This window comes from Microcebus murinus, chromosome 21, assembly GCF_040939455.1.
Source record: "Microcebus murinus isolate Inina chromosome 21, M.murinus_Inina_mat1.0, whole genome shotgun sequence".
Lineage (NCBI taxonomy): Eukaryota > Metazoa > Chordata > Mammalia > Primates > Cheirogaleidae > Microcebus > Microcebus murinus.
Window position 1 is genome coordinate 25,915,561 of NC_134124.1, and position 22,762 is coordinate 25,938,322.

The 22,762-nt window shown below is 34.2% G+C and overlaps 1 protein-coding gene across 2 annotated transcripts in view; it reads left to right on the plus strand.

Annotated features, from left to right (window-relative positions):
- The window catches only part of GABRG2 (gamma-aminobutyric acid type A receptor subunit gamma2), a 91,596-nt gene that overhangs the window by 10,513 nt on the left and 58,321 nt on the right, over window positions 1-22,762 (plus strand). For both annotated transcript variants that reach the window (XM_012753006.2, XM_012753005.2), the window contains exons 2-4: window positions 16,299-16,450; window positions 17,932-17,999; window positions 20,878-21,098. In XM_012753006.2, the coding sequence (XP_012608460.1) occupies window positions 16,299-16,450; window positions 17,932-17,999; window positions 20,878-21,098 (441 nt within the window). The remainder of the gene's footprint in view (window positions 1-16,298; window positions 16,451-17,931; window positions 18,000-20,877; window positions 21,099-22,762) is intronic.

A 22,762-nucleotide genomic window follows, 5' to 3' on the forward strand; every position in this document is an offset into this window, starting at 1 on the left:
TTTCTGTTCTCTAATCAAGCCCGACCAAAGATTTCTGCAGACTGATGTTATTTCTTCACTTTTTTAGCCTCTCCCACACGTTCTTGTTATGCTGCTTTTGGCTTTTCCAAGATTGAGATGGAGTGAGGGAGGTGAGTTAAAAGAACAGAAAGATCTTAGTTTTTACTAAGATCTATCTGGTGATAGATGTTTAAGTGCCGAATCATTTTTCCTGGTGGGATCGGATGGTTCTCTGGAGATAATCCTTCCTTTCTTCCCCTTCTGGGGACTTCCCACACTGCACTCTTCCCTGGCATGGGCTATGCTCTAAGATGGCCAGTATTGTAAGACGCTCCCTAAACTCCACTCTGGAGATACATTCAACCTGGTTCTGCTAGCATTGTCTTGTCAGATGGGTAGTCTTTTTAAGATGGCTCCAGCACAGCTATTTTTCTGGCATCTACTTTGTTCATGGGAAAACAAAACAAAACAAAAAAAAAACCTCAGCAAAACTGCTTTCAGATTCTGAAAGCGAAGGTCTCTCTCACTCAAATTCACTATGGGCGTAGTTCAAGCCAGTCTAGATTTCTTCAGCAGTCATTGGACAGTTCACACTGTAGAGAATACAGGGCAAACTGCCCTAAGAATTCCCTATCCACCCTCTGTTTAGAGAACGCTACGAAGCAGGTATGAAAGTTTTCCTGTTTGGGGGTATGGATAAGAATCCACCTGTTAGTCTTTTTTCATAGTAGTCATCGATGAGTGGATTTCTCGAATTCCTGTTCACTTCCCTTGAGGTGACAGAGGAGCAACCTCCCACTGTGGGAGGGGGAAATAAGATTTCCCACAGCTCTTTCTACTCTTAAGCCAAGAAACCTCTTCCACAAGAGCCCCTTTTTCATTGAATCCTTAAACTTTCATTATATAGCTGCAGGATAGGTGAAGGAAAAGGGCTCCAGGGCTGATTTTTGAGCTTCTCTAGCAAATTTTGTCTCTTCTTAGCAGTCTACCACATTTCTATTAAATGAGAGCATATTTGTCATCTATATTTCTCAGACTTGGGACATCAGTCATGATAATAACAGGAAAAAAATCTTATTGAATATTCTGTTTTCTATGTAGTTTGTTTCTTCCAGATACTCATAGGTTACTCACCTACAAGTCTTTGTTCAAATCTCACCTTTTCAACAAGGCTTACACTGATCACTTAATGTGACAAACTCCCCTCCACCTTGTACTCTCAATTGCCCTTATCTTCTTCTTTTTTTAATATTTACTTCAGCCTCTAGTAATTGGAAAATTTTAACGTTGTTTATTGGTTTGTCAGATTTACTTTTCATTTTCTGTCTCTCTCAGCTAGAAGCCAGGATCCATGAAGTCAGGAACACCAGCAGTATAACCCCGCTTTTATAGACGTGCCTTGCCCCTGATAGATGTTCAATGATTATTTGCTTAATTGCATAATAAAAATTGCACTCATTTTTTCTAAAATTTGTGTTCTTTTAAAAAAGGGAAAAAGAAACATTTTCAACTTTTTCACAATATCTCACTTGAGTTTCAATAAAATATATCAGAAAAATGCAAATGCACATAAAACAGAAGAATTGAGATAGAGGTTATCAGGTCTGGCCTCTTGACAGATAGTTGTCCTGGTTCTTTGGCTCCTTGCTTGGAAAATTCACAAGTAGGGCTGGTGCGACGGAGTGACCACAGGCAAGAAGCAATTCCTCACAAACAGCTTTCATTGCAGAGAAGAAGGGAGCTATACAAAGCAAGAGTATGCTCCAGGGGGGAACCGGTCAGTCTCCACCAGTGGAGAAAGACATTAAGGACTCTCAGGTAGTTTATTTGATTGACCTAGCTCTGGGTGGGCTTACAGGAGCTGTGGGCTGTTACCAGATGATTGATATACATGATTGACAGGTGTTCTTATAGCAAAGTTGCAGCTCCACAGGTGTGTATGCCTCAAAACCTCAGGTTTCTGTTCTTTGGGGTCACGAGCTGCGTTTTCCTGCAGTCCTCCCCACCCCCCACTTCTCCACCCATAGGAACCACCCTGCCCTCCTTGCCTTTATCTGCCACGTGCAGATTTGACCCCTGCCTAACAATGGGGCACAATCTGATTCAGGTGCAGGTGACCCCAATGTACCTTCCTGAATTTCTATTTATTTTGTTAATCACATTTTGTTTCATTCCTACACATGGTGTTCCCAGCATCATGCTAGGTGCTGAAGACACAGCATTGAACGGGTAAACATTGTCCTTGCTCTTGTAGAACTTATATTCTAGCATTAAAAAATTTTTTTAAAATATTTTAATGTTTATAATATAACATAATTATATTATATATATTTTATGTTTTTAAAAATTATCCTACTTTTATAAGTTTACTTATAGACAATATCATACCTATGTATTGATTTGTTTTACTTGCTGCCTCTGGTTTAGGGAAATGTGCATCTAGCTGTGTAGCCAGGTGCATATTTTACACTCAACTATTTTTTAAACTGTAAATCCACATAATTCTGTTCATTTTCCTCTTGAAATAGGCTATCATTTAACTGTTGAGGTCTGAAGTGCTGTGTTAAATGTGGAATGGAAATAAATACAAGATGGACAAACTTCTTCCTGCCTGCCTCCTGCCTTCAATAAATGTTGAGTTTCTAATATAACACCTGGCACTGAGCATAAAACAATGATTATCTGCACAGACCTTGAAATCCTGGGGAAGGCAGACATTAAACAGACAAATACATAAATAAACTTTAAATTGTGGTAGTGTTGAGAAAATAAATAGCGAGGAAATAAAAACTATGTATGGCATGATGAAAAAAATCAGCAAATTTCACTTTGCATAGGATGGTCAGGAAAGGCCATTTATGTATAAAGGATACGAATTCCTGCTATGGAAAGCTTGAAAGGGAGACCATTTGCATCACAGGTAACAGCAAATGCAAGAGCCCTGAAAGGAATACGAGCCTGGTCTGGTTTAGGAATTAACAGAAGGCCCAAATGGCTGGAGGACAGTGATCGAGGATGAAAAAGTCAGGAGATAGGATTTGGGAGGAAGGAAGCCATTTCTTCAACCATGGCCTTGCAGCCCTAGTAAAGAATTTGAATTGCATTCCCCGTAAGGAGTTTGGATCAGGAAAAACACTTCGTATACTAATACCATCAGTTACATTCTTAGGAAAGAAGTATTCCTATATGATTTGGTGAATGGTGAGGATTGTAGTTTACCTATCGATTTTCAGTTGCTTGGCTACTAACTAAAGTGTTTGTTGAGTTGTAGCTTCCCTAGAGATATACACAGTGCTGCTCTCCATTCTACTGAAAAATCTTAGCAAGACCAGGAGCCAGTTATTGACTCTTCTATTAGGTCAATGACTTGAAACATAATTATTTTATGGCATTGTTAGGAAATTATTGCACTTTATTTAACTAATGTGTTTAAACAGATTTATTTTCATAGAGTTAAATACTTTGCATTGAATAAATGACAAAGACTACTGCCAAATTTCAAATTAATTAATATGATTTAGGCATTAATTAATTGTTTAAAATTTTAAACAATTAATGATTCTCATAGAGAGCATTAACAGAAGTACACTTATTTCTTATCCATAAAATTTGTTATTGGAATTCAATCTGTATAGGAAAGAACCATGGAAGGTAATATCTGATCTAAAAGTCAAAAAGAGATTCCAAAACTGTGCATCAAATTAACAAGAAACCGTAGTGCCATTTTATTAATAAAATGTTCTTTCTCCTCACAAGATTTTAAATTTTTAAGTTCAATTACCGCATCCTTTAGTATCAAGAAATTTCCCAAGAATCTTAGGTCATAGGATGTTTTGAAAAATTCAGTGATTTAGTTTATAGAATAATAGTTTTACTTTTAAGTTATCATATGGCAAAACTGACTTTTTTTAGTGTTGAGTTGTGTGAATTTTAGCGTATATGTAAATTCTTGTAAGTACCATAAGTACTGCCCAAATCAGAATACTTAACAGTTCTATCTCCTCAAAAATAAAAAAATAAAAATCCTTAACTCTTTGCAACAAGTGGTCTGTTATTCATCACTGAAGATTTCCCTTTCAAGAATATAATATAATTAGACTTGTACAATTCATTTACCACAATGCCTTTGAGATTCATCTAAGTTATTGAGGTGTCCAATAAGCGCATGTAAACAGGTTCAACAACATTAGCTGGCCGGTGTGGTGGCTCATGCCTGTAATCCCAGCACTCTGGGAGGCAGAGGTGGGCGGATCACTCAAGGTCAGGAGTTCAAAACCAGCCTGAGCAAGACTGAGATGCCGTCTCTACTAAAAATAGAAAAGAAATTAATTGGCCAACTAAAAATATATATACAAAAAATTAGCCGGGGATGGTGGTCCATGCCTGTAGTCCTAGCTACTTGGGAGCCTGAGGCAGTAGGATTGCTTGAGCCCAGGAGATTGAGGTTGCTATGAAGTAGGCCAATCCAGGGAACTCACTCTAGCCTGAACAACAAAGTGAGACTCTGTCTCAAAAAAAAAAAAAAAAAAAAAAAAAACATTAGCCACTATCCATTATGTAAATGCAAATTAAAATCATAATATGATACCACTATATACCTACTAAAATGGGCAAAATAAAAACCATACTGGCAAGACCAAATGTTGGTGAGGATGTGAAGCAACTGGAACTATCACACATTGCTAGTGAAAATAAAAAAAAAAAAGTGGTATAGCTACTCTGGAGAATAATTTGGCAATTTCTTATAAGGTTATACATATACCTAACATATTACTCAACAATCCCACTCCTAAATATTTACAAGGGGTAATTAAAAATGTATGCTCCAGAATAATAGCTTTTAAAAAATGGATTATCTAGCTAATATTTTTTTTCAGAAATGCTTACATAAAAATGATCACATTAAGTTCTCTAAACAAGATGGGGGTTTCTTTTATTTTGATATGAAAGTACATTCTTGATTAAAATTAATCATGAACTTTTCAATGGTTATGTGTTCTGCTAGTTGCTACTGGTGATTATGTATTTGATGATATTGAAAAGACTAGACAAAATAATGATAGGGAAAACAAAAGGGAGAAGTATGGATTCCTTGGGAGCCTCATTTTATAATTTGTACATTAATGTTGGAGCCTTTGTAAGAGGTAATAATATACTACTCATAAAAGACAGTAAATTACCTAGTTATTCCATTAAGTCTCTCTCTCTCTAAGATGGATTCATAATTATTTGAGGCTTTTAGCCTTATTGTATGAAAAAAGATCTAAATGTGTGAATCTATGAATTGTACAAACAGCTATTTTCTATTACATAAGCTTTTTCTTTGCCTATGAAACCAACCTGCTGACTTAAAAAACATGCTTAAACTTGGGGTGAACTTAAGATGATTTCAAATTCCATCAGGGATTATTTTTATATTGTTACAGAATTCCAGGAACAAAAGTAATTTTGGATTTTCTTAAATACATTCTTAGAACACTAATTTGTGCTCATTCTTAGTATAGAACTTTTAAAAAAAGTAATAATTCGACGTACTAAGAATAGCGCTTAGCTCATAAGAGATGTCTGTGAATAAACACAAATGAGTGAATGAGCATAGCGTTTCTTATGATCTAGAGAATGCATAATTCCTAGTTATGTAAATTCATATTATATAGAGATAAAAATAAACTATTTATATAATGAGAGTAGGAGGAATGAGGAAGAAGACCAGTACTAGCAACAAGACTGAAAGATAAGGATGAGATAAGACTCGTTAATGTTGTAAAGTGAACAATAAAACCTTGATTTTGAGAAAATATTTTATCTATAAATAGTCAATGCAAACTTAAGAGTAGTCTTCTAGAATTGGCTATGACCACAAGAACAGATTAGGCATTTGTTTTACTTGAACTTAAAGATCAAAATTATAGCACAATTGTAGAAGAAAAGAAAGAAATGTCCCCAGAATATGATCACTCAGTTGTATGTATATATGTTGGTAAAACTTCTGTATGAAAGTGGAAATTTCATCAATTACCTAAAAAAATTAGCTCCATGGTCCCAAATATTTAAATATTTAAAAAAATTAAAATATCTTATTTCCTATTGCCACAGAGAACACACTACAGTGATAAAAATTTTCAGTACAATTTAAATACATTTGAATTTGATATATTTTAATATGCATCGGAATATATGCAGATATTGCATGCAATAAAACCAAGTTTCATTTTCAAACACTTATTCTTAGTGACTTTTAAACTATCCTTAAATCTGAAACAATTTAATCTTTCATCCATGTATCATGTAAAAGTACGTAGTTTTCCTATCCATCTGTGTTCCCCTTGCAAATATGTGAAAAATTATGCATGTTTATACATATGATCTTTATTTTTGCTAGTAAAAGGACCAAAAATTTTATCAGTTCCTCAAAATATTGTGTATTCTAGAGTAAAATATTCTCCTTACCCATTTAAAAGTGAATACAGAGACTCACTGATAAAAATAACTTTAATATCAAGTTGGAGGTGCTGACAGACAGAGCTTAGTCATGTTCTGCCATGTGAAAATGCTGGTAATATTGTCTTGCATTGTTACGTGAGTTGTCTTTTTCTAGCTGTTCAGGTATTTACGTGCACAAATAGATGAGAGGTGTTTTGATATCAGCATTGTATTTTGTACTTTTTTCCATCTGCAACTGTGTCTTCCATAAAAGAGTCTCAAATATGAGCTGATTACCTGAAGGATTAAGAAATCTAAATCTATAATATAAGGCATCGTTTTCCAATTCAGCCACCCTTCTAGTTTTTGCCACATGTAAGTGACAACTGGTCATTTATTTCCCTTTTTTTAATAAACCAAGTATCATTTTAGTATAATTATCGTATGTATTATATTTAATAATAAAATAATAAAAAATGGAAAATCAGTGTCCCTTTTCATAACAGAAGACAACTGCAAGGCAAACACAGTAAAATCAGAACAAAAATTAACAAATTTTAATTATATAATTTTGTCTACCAGATGTGCGGAGCTTGCTGTTGCTCTTTGTAGAAGGCAGATTAGCAAATTGTTAAAAGAGGCTAAAGACAAATTAGAAATAAACCAAGACTTTGTCCTTAATATAATTAGATGTACTAAAACAAAATTAAAAAGGGAAAGACTTTCTAATTATGTATTTCAATATCTTTTAATACTATGCCTATGTGACATTTAATTAAAATCGTCTATGTCCCAGGGGCAGGTGTCTCATGCTTTGGGAAACACTAATAAGGGGCTATCTTAGTATATAAATATTAAGAGCCATGCTCTTTTTAATTTCCAGGTTACATTGAAATACTAAATGACATCTGACTTTCCTAAGAGCAGTTACCAAAGTAGTTATTTACTCTAAGAAAAGGAAGTCCAGGGGCATCTGACATATTCTCTTACCGTAGCTGTTAATTATGGCTATATCTTAGAATTAGTTGAATACCAATGCCTCGGTCCCATCCTAGACCAAATAAGTCAGTATCGTAAGAGGTAGGCCTTTTGCACTGCCATTTTTTAAAGCCCTTCATGTAATTTTAACATGCATCTGGGGTTAAGAATGACTCTTCTCTGTCCAGTTTTGAGCATTCAGTGTGTGATGGACATCATACATACTCAATGCATGATTGTCATCATATAAATAAATGCTTTGTATTTCTTCCTTCATATATACCTTGATGGTAAGTCAAGAAATGTAAATCAAGAAATGCATCATACTCTGACATTAGTTTTTATGGTTTGCATATCCTCTGTAGTTAAAATTGGTCTTGGATTTTCATAGTCAGAACGCAGGAAGAAATGCAGAGTCCATGTGTGTTTCTGTAGTAAGGGAAAGGAGCACCCCAAATTATATTGGTTTAATCTGTCACCATGTTGTCATTCAGTCCAGTAATAATGGCAGCATAGTGTGTATGTTCTGCCACATAATTAAAAGAATTGTTGCATGGGACTAACATAGTTATGGATTCATTTCAGGTTACTGCCTTTTAAATAAATGTCCATGATAGTGTGTAGTGTGCAAGATGAATTGTCCTAGTTTTCTAGTTTTCCCAAGATTATTCAGGTTGTGAAGCCATACATGAAGTGGAACAAAGTCCCCATAGTTTCTTTTCGGTGGCAAAGTGTACACAAATGAGAAATAGAAAGCACTATTTTTATCATTTTGTTAATAATCACATTGAGGTGTTTTATAAGTAGATAAATTAGAAATATGCCAGTTTAATAATTATTCATTGAAATTTCTTTCTAACCACAGTTTAGCATCCACGCTTTTATTTCTATCCTATCCAACAGCCATAGACAGTTAAGATGACTTTAGAATTGGTTTCTTGCATTAACCTTGGTCTTGTTTAATTTAATTTTATTTATTTATGTTTTTTTTTTTGAGACAGAGTCTCACTTTGGTGCACAGGTTAGAGTGAGCTCGTTTCATTTTAATCCAAAAATAATTTCAATATATATTATTTGAGTTTTCACACAAGCAACCAACAGCATTTAATGAAGAGATGATGGTTAACATGCAATAGCATTTTATATAGGCAGTTCATTTTACCACTAACTGTAATTGTTACATAGGCAAACATATAAAGAGAGTGAATGAGTTTTACTAAGCTAATTTTGACAGACATTGAATCATCATTAAAAAATAACCCATCCTCTTATTTTCTTACGTGTTCATTGAGTATCCTGCCAAGTGGCAGCCACTTGCAAAATTTTGGAAAATAACACTGTTGAAGACAAAAGTAGTTCTTGCCTGTAGGTATGTAATGCTCTTCTTCTAACCTTCATACCTAAACTTAATCTTTCTAAGTATTTTTTCTTATTGTGAAGCAAAATTTATATAAGGTGCATAAGATATTAATATAGCTCAATGGTTTATCACAAATTGTAATAAAAAACCATAAAATCACTAACCATGTCTGGAAATAAAATATTGCTAATGTCCTAGAAAATGTCCTCATTTCTTCCCAATTTCTTTCTTTTTTCTCTTACTTCAAAGTCATTGCTGTCCTGACTTTGAGCATTATAGTTGAATTTTACCTATCACTAAGTTTTATAGAAACAGGAATATTACCTATTTGTCTATGCATATATATGTATGTACAACATATTTTTCTCAGATCTTTATTTTTCAAATTAATTTTGCTACATATAGCAATAGTTTGCCAATTTGCATTGTCCAATATTTTATTATATGAAAATATCATATTTTATTTATTCATTTTACTATTGATTTGGGTTATATTTATTCCTGTCCATGACCAATAATGCAACTATGCACTTTCTTGTACACATCTTTTAGTAAATATGTACATGCAATTCTTTTTGGAATAAATCTAGGGATAGAATTTCTGGGGTATAGAATACACAAAATACTCATCATTAGCAGATAATGCCAAAACATTTTCCCTCCAGCAGTGTTTGAATCTGAGATACTCCACATCTTCCCACTTCTATTTAAGAAGGGCTGAAATAAGCAAACAACAACAACCTATGATACATGGTTAATAACCCAGGAAAAATGAACTATAATGATAATCCTAAGTCATAACCTAACATTAATGATTTTTATTTCTGCTATACCCCTTTTACTCCTTCTTCCAGTGAGTGTTATGTTTGTCATTAATGATTTTTATTTCTGTTATACCCCTTTCTTCCAGTGAGTGTTATGTTTGCCTTCTCTACATTTTCCCTCCTCACTTTCTCAAATACCCCAATTTTAATTTGATATCTGTGAAGCCCATATCCTTTTGGAGAAACTGATTCTGTATTTGATACTTATGGTAGGTTCGTATAATTAGAGTAAAATATTCAGCATATTCCCATTCTTTAGCTTTAGATATTGCTTGCATATGCATGAGCCCATTCAGTGTACTGATAGACAAAAGGAGACTTTCTGGGGCTTTTATTAATAGAAAAGTAGACATTTTGTTCTTCTATTTGAGAGAGCTTTTGGAAAAGTTTATCTCTCTGTTTCTATGGTGCATCCAAGGAAGCATAGAGGTAAAGAGTTGTTGCCAGCATTTTGTGACCTCATAGACAAACCATTTTTGGGTTGAAGTTGGCACTATAGAGGATAGAAGAGAGAAATAGAAAAATATCTGAGTTTTTGCATACATAGTTAAGAAGCTGAGTCAAAACACCCTGAAGCTCATCCCATCCCAGGGTTTACAATTGCATGTGTCAGTGCCTCCCAATTTAGTTTGAAAGGTGTAATAGTTGCAATCAATTCATCTTAACTAATACAACCTCACAGATATTTATGTGATACAGGTCACTGGCGATAGTTCATAAAATAAAATTAGTATTTTACGCATTGGAAAATGTGTATCTGATAATTCATTTCAGTCAAATAAACACATTTACCAATAGCTGTTTGCCAAATATCAAAAACATGAAAAAAGTGTGAGGTAGAAAAGTCATTATAAGCAGGAAAATTTGCTGAAAGAATGCATTACTTCCCTATCCTAACTCTGCCCTCTTTGCATACACACATTCATGTGTGCAAACCCACAAAGAGATCACCATTCCCAACAGGCTTTGCACAAGGAACGTACCTGGTCTTAATTAGAGGTATAGAATCCCACAAGCCACTGGAGAACCCTACATGAAGGAGCATCTGCTGCCCCAGTGGCCTCGTTCACTGAACACCACTATGTTTCTCAAGTTTCTAGGCCTTCTGGATTGTGCTAAGTGGAAGCCCCCCATCTCATGATCATATGCTGAGTTCCTTATGTACTCTGAGAATGTACATGCACTGACTCTACCTGTGCTTACACTGCCTACCAAATCCCACCATGTGCAGTGGCTAGAGGTATCCTTTCAATTGAACTAGCTTATATGTGTGCCTGGCTCCTGCCATGTATATTGCTTTCCAAACCGAGAAGCAATTTAAACCAGGCAGCTTATTGCATCCATTAAGTTAAATTGCAAGCTTTACTTTTTATTCCTCAGTGTGGGGAGATCAAATTTTTGGTATCTGCAATGGTGAGTTTATGAAATCCAAACGTTACTAATTTTGTGCCCAAGGTGCCATATCTTTTATTGTGCTCAGGCATAAACTAATTTATCATCCTAAAGGAAAATGAGCTGGAGCAATCATTTATTATGGATGATCTTATTGTTGGATGAATGTATAGTAGCAGATTCTTTGGTCCCCATTCCTTTCTCAAAGATATGAAAAATAACAGTTAAATGTTTTGGTTTTGACCAAAGTGACTCTTGATAATTATAACTATGTTTCTTTATAAAATGGGGATAATTGCAGGAATATCACTGTTTTGAGGATTAAATGGGAAGTCTTTAAAGTTATACCTAAAACATAGTGAATATTTAGCAACAGCTATTTTGAGTATTATTATTTCAGTGAGGAAAAATAGTGAGCAAAAATTGATTATTTCCACAAATCTTCATTAAGTACACACTTCTGAAATTTATAGCTTAGTAATGGAGACAGACAAAGGCAAATCAATAAATGCACATTGTGATAAATGTTATGAAGCAAACTATTGGCTAGAACATATAAAGGGTAAGGTGGGCAGTGAGTTTAGATAAGACAGTCAGAGATTGTCTCTATGAGAAGATGAATGATGCTTGTGTTGAAAATGGAAAGATAAGAAGAAATAAACTATGCCAAGTATTGGATTGAGGAGTAGAGGAAAGGAAGACTATATAGGCAGTGAGGCCAGTATATGCAAAGGTACTGCACTTTAGTCTGATTTCTAGAACTAGACCAACTCTCAGGTAACATGATGATATTACATAAGGAACGAGACATTCCTCTATTAATGATGCTTTGGGGGCATGGGTTTCCCACTGGACTCCACAGCCTGGTGGGAATCTGAGCTAGCAGGGGATCCCTGTTAGTGTGATAAAGGAAGGAATAGAGATTTATTCACTGTAAGCAGTGGGTATTCACAATTTAGAGGTAACAGTGGAGCAGAAAATGGGAATTTTTTTCATAGAAAAGATTCAAAGTTATCATTTTCCTGGCCTTATGTCTTGGCAGATTTATTTTTCCATATAAAAGACTCTACATATGACTCATTATGTTTATAGAATAAAAATAAGCCAAAACCTGTATCAACAAAATGTTAGTGAAAATAATAAGAGTGAACGCTAACCAATCATTTAAAAATATTTCAAGTATAAAAATATGTTTTTGTTTTTAAGTCAACTACTTACCTATATTAGAGAAAAAGAAATATATATTCTATCTTTATGATGCCAAACACCAGAGGATTTAAAGATGCTTGAATTAAAGGACAAACGCTTTTATTTGTCATCCAAATGCCTGCTGTTCTGTCCTAGGGAAGTATGATGACTAAATATTCCAAACTCATTGAACTTAAAGTTGCATTACATCTATGGGAATCTGAAATATCTAGATGGAAATCTAAATTTCCAGAAATTTAAAAATGATTAATCTTCACATTGACAACCATCCAGAACATGTATCAAAATTCAAATATTTAGTGCCTTGCATGTAACTGTGAGCAACCTCTCACTGAACAATCTCTAGGCAGCATTTGTTTTATAAACCATGTTTTCCAAATAGAATAAATTTTTGCTTCTAATTACAAATATGAATTTGCCTTTGTAATCATACCTACATTGAAATGATGCATAAAACTGTAAAATTGAAAATAAAAATGAATAATTTACAACATGGAGATTGAGATTTCAATCTAAGGCAGGAACATGGGAATCTGTACTTTTAAAAAGCCCATTTCTACACACACACACACACACAGAGTCAAGAATAAGTACCACTGATACTGTACATGAATCATTTGTGGAACCTGTTAAAATAAAGATTCTGATGGAGTAGTCTGGGTGAGACCCAAGAATCTCCATTTGTAGCGAGCTCCCAGTAGCTACTGCTGCTGGTCCAAGATCTTGGTTAGGAGGCTTTTTACCACTGTTTTGGAAGTTTTCAGAGATGAAAACGTTACTTCCTTTTCTAACAATGTCTCAGTGGAATTATCACTCAGATGACAAAATAAAAAAGTTTTTTAATAGTCAATGTAAAGGGTAATTTCAATTTCAGTTCTTTTTATAAGCATATTTTTAAACCATAAAGTGTGAGAAGGAATAATAACTACTAAAGGCTGTTACATTCAGATAGGTGCTTTTAGCCAGAAATTCAAGTTTATGTTTGTTCTCTGCCTACTCATCTGTTGGCTTGATTTTTTTTTTTTAATCATTAGCAATGTATTTCTGCCCCGGTGTTCTTGTGGAGTCCATAATTTCATGGAATGTCACATCTAATGGTCAGACTTCCTTATTCCTAGATAGCCTACCTGTGAATATGGACATTTTTATCTCCAAAGAATTCTAGAGAAAAGAAATAGCCAAGCTTGAATAGAGGAAGATTTTTATTTTTTTAAGACAAGTCTGGAAACAATCCCAGATTATGCATCAGCCCTTTTAATTTAGACCTCAGCTAGGAAAGCTGTAGAGAAGAAAAACTTCATTTATTTACAATGTGGAAGCTCATTATTTTTCTTCCTGGAAAACATTTGGTTTTAGTTCTTTTCGGCCCATATTAGGTAAAAGTCTTGAAGCCGCATCTATAGATTTCAGTTTTGGTTATATGGTTGGAGCTGTTATAAATCTAGCAGTGGTCACTTTATAACAATAATTTTAGTGGACCTATTTGCAGTACTGTGCTAAGCACTTTATAATCAGTATCTTAACCTTACACAAGAATGTGATATGAGTACTAGTATTAACTGTATTTTAAAAATAAGAACTTTTAGGGTTGGCAAGGTTAAATAATGATCCCCAAGGTCTTAAAACAATGATAGAGTCAAGACATAAATTCAGAAAGCAGAGCTAGGAATTCCTAAAACCTAAGTATGTGCTTTTAATTACTTTATTTCACTTCTCTATGGCTAAGAAGACATCCTGAAGTGTGAAAAAAAATTTGTCACTGACATTTTTATATAAAATAATCAATCTGACTATTGTTTTGGTATGCACTATGTGATGACTCGGAGAGAATTATTGGTGCAATAGCATTCTTTCTAAGCAAGCATCCCTTATCTTTTCATTTAATGTATTTTTCCTCTTGGTGTGCCAGATAATAGCAATAACAGTAATACAGCACCATCAGACTTGCATCATTTGTTTGTTAGTATGAGGAAGTGCCATAAACAAACAAACCAAATGATTTAACACATACTCATTCCCTTGAAGAAAATTTAATAGGGTGCTGTGTCTGACAGATAAGAGAGAAAGAGAGAGCAAGAGAGAAAGAGGTTGATTTTTTGAAAAGGCTCTTTTGCATGAACAATTTAAATGGTAGTAAATTCCATTACGATGACATCTGGTGGGCCAACCATATTCTTTTCTCAGTGAATTATCGGAGGGATTCGGAAATTGCGTTGCCAGAGTGTTTGGGTAGTTTTGTTTTGCTTTGTTTTGTTTTCCTTTCTTAAATTAGTAAAATTTCGATCAGAGGATTAGCACTCTATTAGGCAGAGTTCAGTATTAGGCAGAGTTCAGTGCTCTGGAGAAATTCCTTCCTAGAGGAATTTTTCTAGCGATGAACTGGTGTCTATGCTTCGAGGAGGCATTTCTCTTTGAGAGCTGGTTGCAGCGTTGCCCAGCCCATCATACCACTATGGACACTCTGTGAAGTTAATGCATGTTTAAGTTCTTATGCTCACTAAAGTGCAAGATGTAAGACACTGGCTATGTTAGGTTGTGCACAGATGTGTTTTTATAGTGTTTCCTATTCATGAAGGTGTAAAGGAATAAAAAGAGAGGAGGTTACTATACTTGCTTACTAAATTGATCCATGCCAGTAATCAGTAATTACCTCTAAAGCCTCATCTTCTATCCTTAGTCTCAAACCAGATTAATCACATAATTACTTTTCTTCTCCTGCATTCGATCATCAAGATATATATGTATATACATATACACACAACATATACAGACATTCACATGAACATATGCATATATACTCATATTTATGTGTATTTAATCTATGTTTATGCATATATAACATAGCTACATTATGTGTGCATGTACATATATATAAATTTGATGACTGAATCTGAGTGATGAAAGGTGATGAATCTAGTCTGAGAATATATAAATATCTCTCTATACATTTTCAGGGTAATGTGGCAATTATTTTAAATTTGACAAAATCCATTCTATGCCATGTATCTACGAAAATAAACTGAAGACGGGAATAGGGTTGGGAAATGTTATGTTAATATTTTAAATTTGTATTTTTAAAAATTTTTACCTTAAACCACAGAAATAACTAACATTTATTGAGTGCTGATAAAATTGAAAATGGCAGCTTTTGCAGGGGCTTGTGTTGCCCATAGATCAGGGAAATATAATCATTTTGTATGGGGGAGGTGTGGAACTTGTGGCAGGGGAGAGGTAAGCTGTAGAAATTCCAATCCCCTTCCAGAGTCACCCTTAGTTAGCTTCCAGCCCAACTGTGGGAGGTTTTATGACAGGTTTTAGCACAAAAGACTGAATCACAGAATATTGTTTGGCTTTTTGGATCAGTCAAAGCAGGTAATTTCATTTCTGTGATTGCAGTACATTAACCATTAGTATGAGTTTCCACATTAGAAAGCTTTGCCAAAATAAAGGGTGGTTTCAAGTCTGCAACTGCATTTTTCTTCATAGTACCAGGTTCTTAACAACCAAAGATAAATGAACCGCCCTTGCCTTCAGTATAAATGAGGGGAAAAAATACACATACACTCACCCTGGAGGAAGCAAAGGCAGCAAGACGTTGCTCTCCTTAGTGTTCAATTAACAGAGGAGAGGCATGTCTGGCAGATTGTGGGAGTGAATCTAATTATCAGTCTCTTACGTTCATTAATAGGTTGGAGCAAGTTAACTTCTCAAAGGAGGATGAAGTAGACGTTATGCCTGAATTCTTAGACTATAGTATGATCATTTAAGCATCGCTTTCACTAAAATAGTGTTTTTATAAGTACTTCAGGAGCCTAGGATAGGCAGGTGGGCAGGAAGAACATTAAATATGGGAAAGGCAAAAATAACTGGTAAAACATGGTGTATTTATGGATGGGAGGGCAGAGAATTCTGGAAAACTGGAGAGTACGCTTTAGTATGTGTTAACCTCCACCTGCAAAGTTTAATTAGACTAACTTTCAGGTAAAATTTTTAACTGTTTTAAACATTCCTTTAATTCTGTTTTATTTCTCTTTTTGCACCAGTGGTCTATGGGTAAAAGTCAACTTGGGTGTAATATATGTGATTTTTGACCAATATTTTTGGTTTTTTAGCTTCACTAGCCAAAAATCTGATGATGACTATGAAGATTATGCTTCTAACAAAACATGGGTCTTGACTCCAAAAGTTCCTGAGGGTGATGTCACTGTCATCTTGAACAATCTGCTAGAAGGATATGACAATAAACTTCGACCTGATATAGGAGGTTCGTTAAAGCCTTTTGTGGTATGCTATAGATAGGAACACATAAACATATCTACCTTATTAGAAGAAAACATCAGCATACTTCAAGAAAGATTTAAATTATACGTTTTCTATGTATTGTAAAAATAAATAAATAGGGTTTAAATAACATTCAGGCCTTGGGGTGGAAGGGGTATTGATAAATTCAAAATGCAGAAATATGATTTTCAAGTGAAGCTCCAGAGCTAGAAAATCAAATTTTCCTAGATATCCCAGACAGAGGCTGTAGGAAAAAAGTGACAATCTCTTTATAAAGCAATATCAAAAAACAAAGAAAGCAATAATAGTAAAGAAGATATATATTGGTTGCCTATTGCTGTGTAACAGACAACTACAAAATCTCAATAGCATACAATAATAAACATTTATTTATTTAACACTTAGCTGGGTGCTGGGCTAAGATAAGCTGGAGACGTTCACTGAGAGCAGAGGTGCTCTGTGTGTCTCATTCTGCTCCGGAGACCAGTAGACTAGCTAGGAGAATCCTTCTCTCAACAATAGGAAAGACCCAGAGAGAAAACAGAAGCTCATTTGACTCAGTGCTTAGGCTTGGAACTGGCACATTCACTTTCCTCAATATATTATCACCTAAAGGAAGTTCAAAGTCCCGAGGCAGCTGAATAGCCGAACTGAGGAGAAGGCAAAGGTGTGGATGTAGATAATGGTGGAGAACTCAATTCACCACAGAGAGTCAGGACATGGCACTGTCAAGGAAAATGAATAAAAAGGGCAAATGTACTTGTTGAATCAAAGTCGAGAATTATATTATGAATCCTTCTTCATTAAATGTTTAATGAAAATGGAGCACATGCATTTGGTCGTGGATTTTTAATATCAGTCTTCTCTGACAAATATGTACACAATGGACTTTCATATGGTTTCTTCATATTATCTTTGGTGTCATAGCATCCAAAAATAAATCATTGAGGGAGATTAATTTTGTGTTGGTTAGAAGTATCGGAAGATAGAGTGGTCATAAAAGGAATCTACATGGAACAATGTTTCCAAAACAATTTATATTACTACTCTTTATGTCTACTGCATGCTTTTAGGCATATTTTTTTTCTGAGTCACCAAGGAATTATTTTTGTATATGGCTCAAGTAAGTACAAGGATCAGATAGTTCCCAGAGCATGAAGGAGAAATGGTAAAATTCAAGATATCTGGGAGAAAGACGAAGAAAAGCTAAGAGAAGCATTTTCTAATTCTTTCATTTTTATGTAGTTTTAAAAGGATAATCAGTTTCAAAACTCCACTATGCTTGCTTATTGCATGTACGTGCATAAAATAGCTACTCAAATGTAGTAAATTAGTAACTGGTACCAAAATAGTTGTAAATAAATTACTTCTAATGTAGCTAAATAAATCTATTCTAGAAAACAAAGATGAAAACATTAAAATTTTATACCTCTCCATATGCATAATTCTGTGTTCTCTTCACAGTGAAACCAACATTAATTCACACAGACATGTATGTGAATAGCATTGGTCCAGTGAATGCTATCAATATGGTGAGTTTCCTAATAAAATTTTCTACTATTTTATTAGCATGTTTGAGAGAAAATGAGTCATGGAAATAGCAAGGAATACAACAAAAATAGGTTCAAGACTTTGGAAGGGAAAGGTAATCTTTGAGATATTATTCTTTCTTGTAATAAGAAGATAATTAAATTTTAAGGATTTTTGTTGTGAGAATGAAATGTGATCATATATATAATTAATCTGTGAATATGCTATACTATTACAATTCAAGATTCATTGATGTACTTGTCAAGAGCCAATTACTACAAAATAAAACAGAGTACTCCACTAGTAATATTTTTAGAATATTGATGATTTGAGAATGGCATACTTTGATTCAAATTAGAAATGTTTTTAGAAAGAAATAGTGCATCAGCTGTAATAACAAATGTTAATTTTGTTCTTATATAACACTTTCTACATATCTGAAATAAAGAACTAACATGAAATCCACAATACAATATAATAGAGTAGAATGGAGTACAACTCTAACAGGATGTAATATGTATAGTATGGTATTAATATAACATAATATGGTGATATTACATTTTTAAAACATTGTTTACCAACTAAGCAACAAAGATGCTCCCTTAAGTCAGAGAGAGAGAGAGGGAAAAAAACTTTAATTGCTTTTAATTGAGGTGTTATACCACCACCTACATACTCTATGCCAATAACTTTGGTTGTTAATCATTAAACACATTCCAACATTTTACTTCTTTACAGCAAGAATTCTCACAATCCTTAATGTTCTGATATAAATTATAAATATCTATAAATATCTAAGAAGTAGAAGCTATATACTTAAACTTAGAACTTTCTTGTTTTAGAAATAACACTTCCCAGAACTGTTCCTGGATCACAGTTTGTGAAATACTGGTTTTAAGGATCAAATCTCTTCTTTCTTTTTCCTTTTTTTTTTTTTTTTAATTGAGACAGGGTCTCACTATATTGCATAGGCTGGTCTTGAACTCTTGGCCTCAAGCAGTCCTCCCATCTCAGCTTCCCAAGTAGCTGAGATTATAGGGATTTGCCAGCACACCCTGTGCCAAAATTTTTCATTTGGGTTTTTTGTGGCCAAAATGCAAATCATAAATTAATTATTCCACCTACTGGCACATCACTAACTAGTTGACAAAGTATTTCAGAAAATAGATTCCCTTCTCATTACTTATAGCTTCAAAAATGGAACTAAATGGTGAACAAAGATGGTCTGGCTTACCCCTGTAGAAATGTAGTCAGTTACAATGACTCAGTGGCAGATGGTGCAAGGAAGAGACAAAGAACAATGTGTGAATCAGGCAAAAGAAGTAGATTCTCGACGGAGCATGTCAGGCTGTGTATTCTTGAGCAAATCACCAATCTCCCTGGCTCTTTATGTTTTCAGCATAAAATGGCGACTAAGGGATTGGACTAGGAAATGTGGGTAACCCTCTTCCCCCAGCTCTCATTTTCTGAGAACTCTGAGTTGTTTTTTTCCCCTTTATTTATTCCATTTATAAAATCAAGTTATTAAATAATGCAAGACAGAAGTAGGGCAAATTAATTGCAATGGTGTCGATACCAAATAATTTAACCTATTGTTTATTATAGAAAGAGTTTATTTGTTTCTATGTTCAAATAGGTAGTTTATTAAATGAGATGATGCATGAAAAGTATTTAGCCAGAGAACTGGCACAAAATAAGGACTTGATGAATAACATCAATAAGAATAAAACGATAAGAGCTTTTTTTTATTATTAACAATTGGGAGGAGAATAATGGTGATAATGGAGTTGAGAAGCAAAGAATCTTATTATTATAGAGTTGAAAGGAACCCAAGCATTTATTCGTATTAATTGTTCACTTGTGAAGATGAGAAAAATGAGGCCTACAGAGTATAAAGATGTTTCCCCAAAGACTACCTCTAAATGTGATAGTCAAACTACAACTCGGTGTTCTGAGTCCAGGCCGAATGGTCTGAATTTCATACCATGCCTGCTTTTTTTTGAAGTCAACCACTTTCTAGTTTAGTGACATATATATACTTGTGGGGAATCTTTACAGAGTCATTTGTTATTATAACATTGAAGAATGAGCTTCGTGATAGAAAGTAGCACAATAATTTAAATTATTTTTAATTGGTTAATTTCATCTTTTTTAGAGAAAAGAACAATAATAAACAAATAGTAAAAAAAAATAATAATAAGTTACCCTTATTGGGTGTTGGCTACCTGCCAGACACAGTACAAAACACTCGTGTTCTCTTTCCAGATAGGTCCTTTAAGATTCCCATTTTATTTTGGAGCAACTAAATTTCCAAATCTCCAGCTTAGGACTTTTTTCGAGTATTCTGGGCTTTGTTTTACTCTATAGCAGTGATTCTGAATCACGACAATTTTTTTCCTCAAGAGACATTTGGCAATGTGTGGAACTAATTTTAATTGTCACAATTTGGCAGAGGTAATTGCAGATGGGGGTGGGACTTGATACTGTACTGGTGAGTAGAGACCAGGGATTCTTCTAAATGTCCTACAATACACAGGACAGCCCTCCACAGCAAAGAATTAGCTGGCTCAAAATATTGTGACAAATTCTGCTCTATAGACATGGAAAGTAAAGCATTATATCAGGGCTAAGATCATCTACCAGAACTCACTGAGACAAGTCTATTTTTTTTTTCATAAAATTATCAAACTGGTCTGTAAAAGATGGGTGAGGCAGTAGTAGCCTCTCAACAAAAACTCTTGCTTCCCTGCGGTCTGTTCAAACCCAGAATAGCTTTGCCTCAGATTAACAAAGAGAACAAGAATGAGATATACAAATACTCTACAATATACAATCTTACTATACTAAAAATGTTCTGTTTTATCATTTTCTTTAAAACAGGAGTATACAATTGATATATTTTTTGCCCAAACATGGTATGACAGACGTTTGAAATTTAATAGCACCATCAAAGTCCTCCGATTAAATAGCAACATGGTGGGGAAAATCTGGATTCCAGACACTTTCTTCAGAAACTCCAAAAAGGCTGATGCTCACTGGATCACCACCCCCAATAGGATGCTGAGAATTTGGAACGATGGTCGAGTGCTCTACACCCTAAGGTATTCTCCTAGAGGAAAAAAAAAAAAAAAAAAGAAAGGAGCCCTCTAAAAAAATAAATTATAGGAATTTTAAGCCTATATCAAGATGGACATGTTTGATCACATAGTATATAAAACTATAACATTAGTTTTTTCTTTCTGTTATCAATGAGTTTTTTTATAGCACTAATCATAGGTAGCACTTATTTTCTATGACTGATGTGAAAATTCTATTTCCTCATGAGTGACATGAAATGTCCCTTGTCTTTGTAAGTTATCTGACCTTTGCACCAATCTTGGATTTTGTGTGTGTGTCCTAATATTTTAGAACATGGAAAACTAAGATATGATCAGTCATACCTGAGACCACCAGTTCTTAAGCTTGAAAATACCTCCATTTCCAAAGGAAATCACTGCTAAAGAAGAATTTTCGATGTGGATGTCTCCGTATATCCTTCTCTTTTTAGCTGCACAATGATAAGCACCTTGAATCTATTAATATTATCTTCCATCTCTTGGCACCCCACTTCACATTACATTAATAGGCTGTTTGACTTAATTTATTGTCTATTTTGGGAATAGACATCTTTGGGGAAAAGTTGAAGGAGCTAATCTTTCATCTTCTGAAATTAAATACTAGGGAACATTATTTTATGCCATTAACTTAGCACTCCATACTTACATGCATTTAAAATATTTTTACATTGAAGTTTCTCCTTGGTGAGAGTACATTATTAGACAGCACAATAGATAAGTACATAGACTTAGGACTCAGACAGATTTGGCTTTGGTTATAAGCTCTGTATCTTGCTATCTGCGTGAACCAGGCAACTTTCTAGCTTTTCTATACACAGGGACTTAGGGCAGCTATCTGGTGTGTGTGAGGGGAGTCTTTGTGCTAAAAGTCATTCCAAAGCTTTATTTGCATAGTACGCATGATGTTTTCACTTGGTTACATTTTTATTTCGAGCAATTAAATGAGAACTGATAGAAATTATTGGGAGAGAAGGCATCACCACCCTACATCACCCTGCCCTTTATCTCCCTCCACTTAACACCACAACTGAACAAACTCTTTTACCTTTTATTTCTTTAATTTCTATAAAGTAGAGATAATTATTCTTACCTTACAGAGCTGTTATAAGGAAGAGAGAGAGATGTGTAAAGTGATTAACAAAGAGTGTGATACATAGTAAGCACAGCAGATATTAAAATGATTTACATGTACTTTCAGTAAAAATGAGAATAATATCATTTTTGTAAATCTTGGTATCCTAGAACTCCTAGCTTCAAAATGACTCCCCTGAAAAGCACTGTGGCATATATTTTTAAGCATTATATAATATTCAGTATACAAAATATAATACTTTGAAAGTATCTTCAAAACCTTTGTCAGAGTTTTATCAGTTACTAGGAAAAATGGCCATAACTACAGAATAAATTAATTGCATGTATTTTATATTTGTCATGGGTTTCATTAAATTAGAGATAAATGACTGGAATTAGAATCTAGTGAATACCTAAGCCTGTCTGATAAATCAGAGCTCAGTCTACCATTTGAAATACTAAGTCATTCACCGTACTTCCAGTCCGTTTATTGTTCCCATAATTTTGTAGTCATATTTTGATTTCTATTAATTTGTGGAATTGCTACAATATTTAATTATGGAAGCCACCTCAAAAAC